The following is a 4,456-nucleotide window of genomic DNA, read 5'->3' as shown; positions in this document are numbered from 1 at the left end:
ATCATCATCAAGAATAGAAGGTATCATGGCTTTCAAGAATATCTTCGTGGTTCTTTTCGTTGGTACCATCATCCAGTTTGCGGCCGGTGCCCAGGAGTGTAGCTTGAGAGAATCTGTTGGGGCACTTCTTGAAAGCTGTAGTGCGTGTAAGTGTTTTTAGTCTGACTCTTGATCTTGATATATCAATTGATGTAAAGTGAAACTAGGTCTGAAACTTCAATTTTTTTCTATATCAGCACGATTTGTCAAAAATCACTTTCCGGCATGTTCATAACTATATTTTCGGGGGGGGGGGGGCAACATACTTAGAAACTTTCGACTTGAAAGTTAGTATAGGGACCGAGCTTATGCATGGAGCGGTTTTCCAATTTAAAAGAAATGTAAGCTTTCACAATTTCTGGGAAGGGGGAGGGCAACTGCCTCCTGTCCTCCCGCTGAGTACCGCCATGTCTTCCAGTTATCTTCTAATCGTATATCGGACGGTATAGGCTTACCTTAATTTTTAGCTTACTGTGAGAGTAAAATGATAAAATGTATTTGGTCTAAATTTCTATGAGGGGGAGGGGGGCGTAACACGGAAAACAGTGACAATATAGAAATTAAACATGATTTTATAATTTTGAGAAAAAAATCGATTTGTTTTATGATTATGACGTTTCATCTAACATGTTACAAACAATTTCAAAATATGAGTAGGTCGTCAGGGACGCGTATATCACCCATTTATGTTCAACTTACGACTTGTGCACATACTGATACCCATTGAAATTTCAGATCGTATGACTAGAAGATGCCAGCATCTTATAGACATAGCCTAGATGAAAATATAAAAAAAATCTACTTAGATCATGTCGATGGAAACTGTAGGATCTACTTGTGCAAAGCAGTAGAAATATTGTCAGTAAAATGATAGCTGGTACAGTAACATAACTACTCTCACCTATCAGAAAGTTATAACCATGTCGGGTAACCATGTTATAGTTCATATTAGTGAATTCACAATAACCGTCTGATTGGGCTCTCCTAGTTGGTGACAAATTCGAAAAATGAAATTGTCCAAATTATGAATGGTCTGTTGTATTGTATACAGTGACAGCAACGCAATGTCCAGATGGCTGGGAATGGTCTAAGAAGACCGATTCCTGTTACTACTATCTCCAAGCAGAACTGTCGTGGAACAATGCTAGAACAAACTGCAGGAATATGGGAGGAGATTTGGCTAGTCTGACTAACAGGGAAGAGATTGGCTTTGTTCAAGACTACATTCTATCTATTATTGGTTCAGCTTCATGGAAGAACGTCTGGATAGGTGAGCATTATTTGGTGTAGCGATTCCGACTCTCGCCTTGTTATCAGAGGGTCGTGTGTTCGAATCCCACCATGGCCTACAGCGTCCTTTGGCAAGGCGTTAATCCACACTTTGCCACTCTCCACCCAGGTGTTAAATGGGTACCCGGTAGGATGTGAAAGCCTATATGTAGTATGCCTAGCAAATGAGTCTTGGAACTCTTGTTGGAATGCTCCCCAGGGAGTGGAGAAGATGCATACATTGTATGCGGGCATGCAAGGATCCGATGACCGGGGCGCGACCTGCGCAATAAATATCTGTAAAGCGTTTAGAGACGTCGTTCCGAAGTATTAAGCGCTATATAAATGCGGAATATTATTATTATATTATTTGAAATATATCCATGTAAATACCTCTTTTAATAAAGGGGAAGAGACCATTATTTTTCCTCAAAAATGATTTTCAACTTTCCCGTTGATATTTGGCTAAATTGAATTTAATTTAAAATGTTTTAAGGTCAGTTGAAATGAGGGACTAAATCTATTAAAGAATCGAATACTGTTGAAATCCTATATTTTGTCTGACCGTCGGTTTGATCGCTCAAATATCTTAGAAATTTTATGCTCTTAAACTATCCTTTAAAAAGGTTTTATAGCCCCTTTGTAAGAGAAAATAACAGACGAATTAAAAATCAAAATATGTAACAGGTTGATGAAATCGTCATAATACTTTGAAGATACTCCACCATCTTATCTACACCTTCCGTGTCTATAACAAGGCAAACAAATTATTATTATTTTGTTAAAACTATAATTGAAAGTAGGCCTATTCGATCAAGCCCCCAAACTCAACAAGCAAAGAAATTGTGATACAGGTTCATCATGTAGAAATTAAAATTTAAGTATATTGAAAGGACATGTTTTTCATGAGTATAGTTTGGAGGGCTATATACGAACCTAACCCCTACACATACTGTCTTAACCCCTCAAAAATCAAACAAAATACTAAATCACACACACACCGTCCACCCCCCCCCCAAAAAAAAGCTTGGAATTATGGAATGCTTTTTATTGTTGCCAATTATCTCGATCGCAAGGACTCCAATTATTTCCAAATATACGTTTCATCATTATTATTTTTTATAGGAGCGGACAATACTATAGAAAGTAAAAATTAAAACCTATATATAGGCCTGCTTGCGTATACTGTATTTTTATAACAAGTAACATACATGATACATGCTCGGACTCCCCCCCCCCCCCAAAAAAAGGGGGATGTATATTTTGATCACCAATCTCTTCTCATCATGTATGTTTTCGAAATTTCAGGGATCATGCGGGACGGTAACAAATGGCGATGGTTGGATGGAAGTGAGCTCGCCATACCCGCCAAAGCATTTTGGTATCCCGGCGAACCAAACAACGCGGGCGGTGGAGAAAACATCGGGGAGTTGTACGCCTCTGGGCTCATCAACGACGAATCTCAAACAAGTAAAACACGACACGCTATCTGTGAGATGACGATGTAATCAACAATGGCATCAACCAGGCATAGCATCAACAACAACAACATCATCAACAAAAACACGTCACGTGATCAAAAAATCGTCGTATATCATTCCAAGGAGGACTCGACCAATAAAAGGCATACCATTCTTTGTGGCATCTCAAATATTGCCCTTCGTGTTTACGTTTAGTAGTTTGGGGAAATAATGGTGAAAATGCCTCTTTGAATCTTTAAAGAGAAATTCCAGTAGTTGCAGTAAACACTGATTTCATGAGAAAGTCTGTAAAACAAGGCTTAATTGTCCGTGTATCATCGAGGATCTAGATCTGGTACAGTTACATTAACTGAACTTTGTGAAATCTTCCCAAATCTTGAAATCTACGCTGAAAAATGTTCACACCGAAGATCCCCAACACAGATAAGCGCACGTGGGACAATGTATAATTATTGCTTAGAGCGTCGGGCCCGACGCCCTACCCGAATCCTGTGCTTATTTGCTGATTTCTCAGCAATTACACAATTTCTTCCAGAATCCTTTGGCACATGCATTTTATTTATACAAACAGACACTTTGGTGGTTATTTCATTATATTCTCTACGAACTCATTTTGATATCGTTACCAAAACTAGCATTTACCTTTAATCTTTCCTAATAAGGCACATGCCAGGCTATTTTTGAAATGAATATCATACCTGGCAAAAGATAAGTGGTAAAATAAAAGCTGTTGAGTTCGATGTATCAACTTTTACTTAGTAAACAATGGACAAAAATAAATCTCGAAATGTTAGAACCTCTATATGTAAAAAGCTGTTCATCCAGCTCATTATAATTTCTCTCCTAAATGTTCTTCAGGATGTAATTTTATACCTATTTCATTTCAGCAGTTGATCATAATGACCCTCAACATGTATTCTCAGATAAATGTATAGGCCTATCATTTAATTTTGCAATATTAGTTGAATAAAAAAAAACACTGCAGTACTATACTACAAAAGTGATCATATATAGACTTTGTTTTCCCTTTTTACTGTTTTAGGAACTGCGTTCTTCATATAATTTTCTTTATTTGGGAAATCGTTGAAAACAAGCTTTCGTTTTCAAGTAACAAACCCAGTAATCAGTGAGAATAAAAAAAAAATGATTTGACGCACGTGCATCTATTTTCCTTTCTTTCTTCTTTGGCAGTTAATTTAGTTGTTGTTGCCTTATTCCAGAGTATGTGTGCTTAAAAGAAAGGTTGACAAGATGAATCTTCAGAATCAGAATTCAAAATAAAGGAAGTGAAGCCTTTTTTTTGCCTGTCCAATATTGTTTCGATCGTTTCGTGGACGAAACATCCTTAATTAAGTTGTTATTTTATTTTGCTCGTAAAAGTTTTTCTCGAAAAAATAGAATGTGCCCCCGGTCCTTTTGGAAAATCCTGGATCCGCCCCTGGGTATGGATGACATATTTAGATCCATGGATTTGAGAGTGTAACAAAATTGATATTTTAGAAAAAATAAGACCTAACCTCGGATATCTATAAGTGATCAATGGTGTTACACACGATAAGAGTTTCATGATTATGTTTACACAAAATTAAACTTACTCCTCAAAGGAAGAGGGAGGGAGAGAGGCCTGGGAGATAGAGAGAGAGAGAGAGGGGGGGGGGTGAATTATG

The 4,456-nt window shown here is 37.5% G+C and overlaps 1 protein-coding gene across 1 annotated transcript; it reads left to right on the top strand.

Annotated features, from left to right (window-relative positions):
* Positions 1-2,851, top strand: LOC121414720 (lactose-binding lectin l-2-like). The gene is made up of 3 exons (XM_041607785.1): positions 1-146; positions 1,091-1,309; positions 2,617-2,851. Exons 1-3 carry the CDS (start codon positions 26-28, stop codon positions 2,814-2,816), a joined length of 540 nt encoding a protein of 179 aa, XP_041463719.1. The 5' UTR covers positions 1-25; the 3' UTR covers positions 2,817-2,851.
* The last annotated feature ends 1,605 nt before the right edge of the window (positions 2,852-4,456 follow it).

The sequence above is a fragment of the Lytechinus variegatus genome, chromosome 5 (assembly GCF_018143015.1).
Source record: "Lytechinus variegatus isolate NC3 chromosome 5, Lvar_3.0, whole genome shotgun sequence".
Taxonomy (NCBI): Eukaryota; Metazoa; Echinodermata; class Echinoidea; order Temnopleuroida; family Toxopneustidae; genus Lytechinus; species Lytechinus variegatus.
This window is presented reverse-complemented; position numbering and strand designations above follow the sequence as displayed.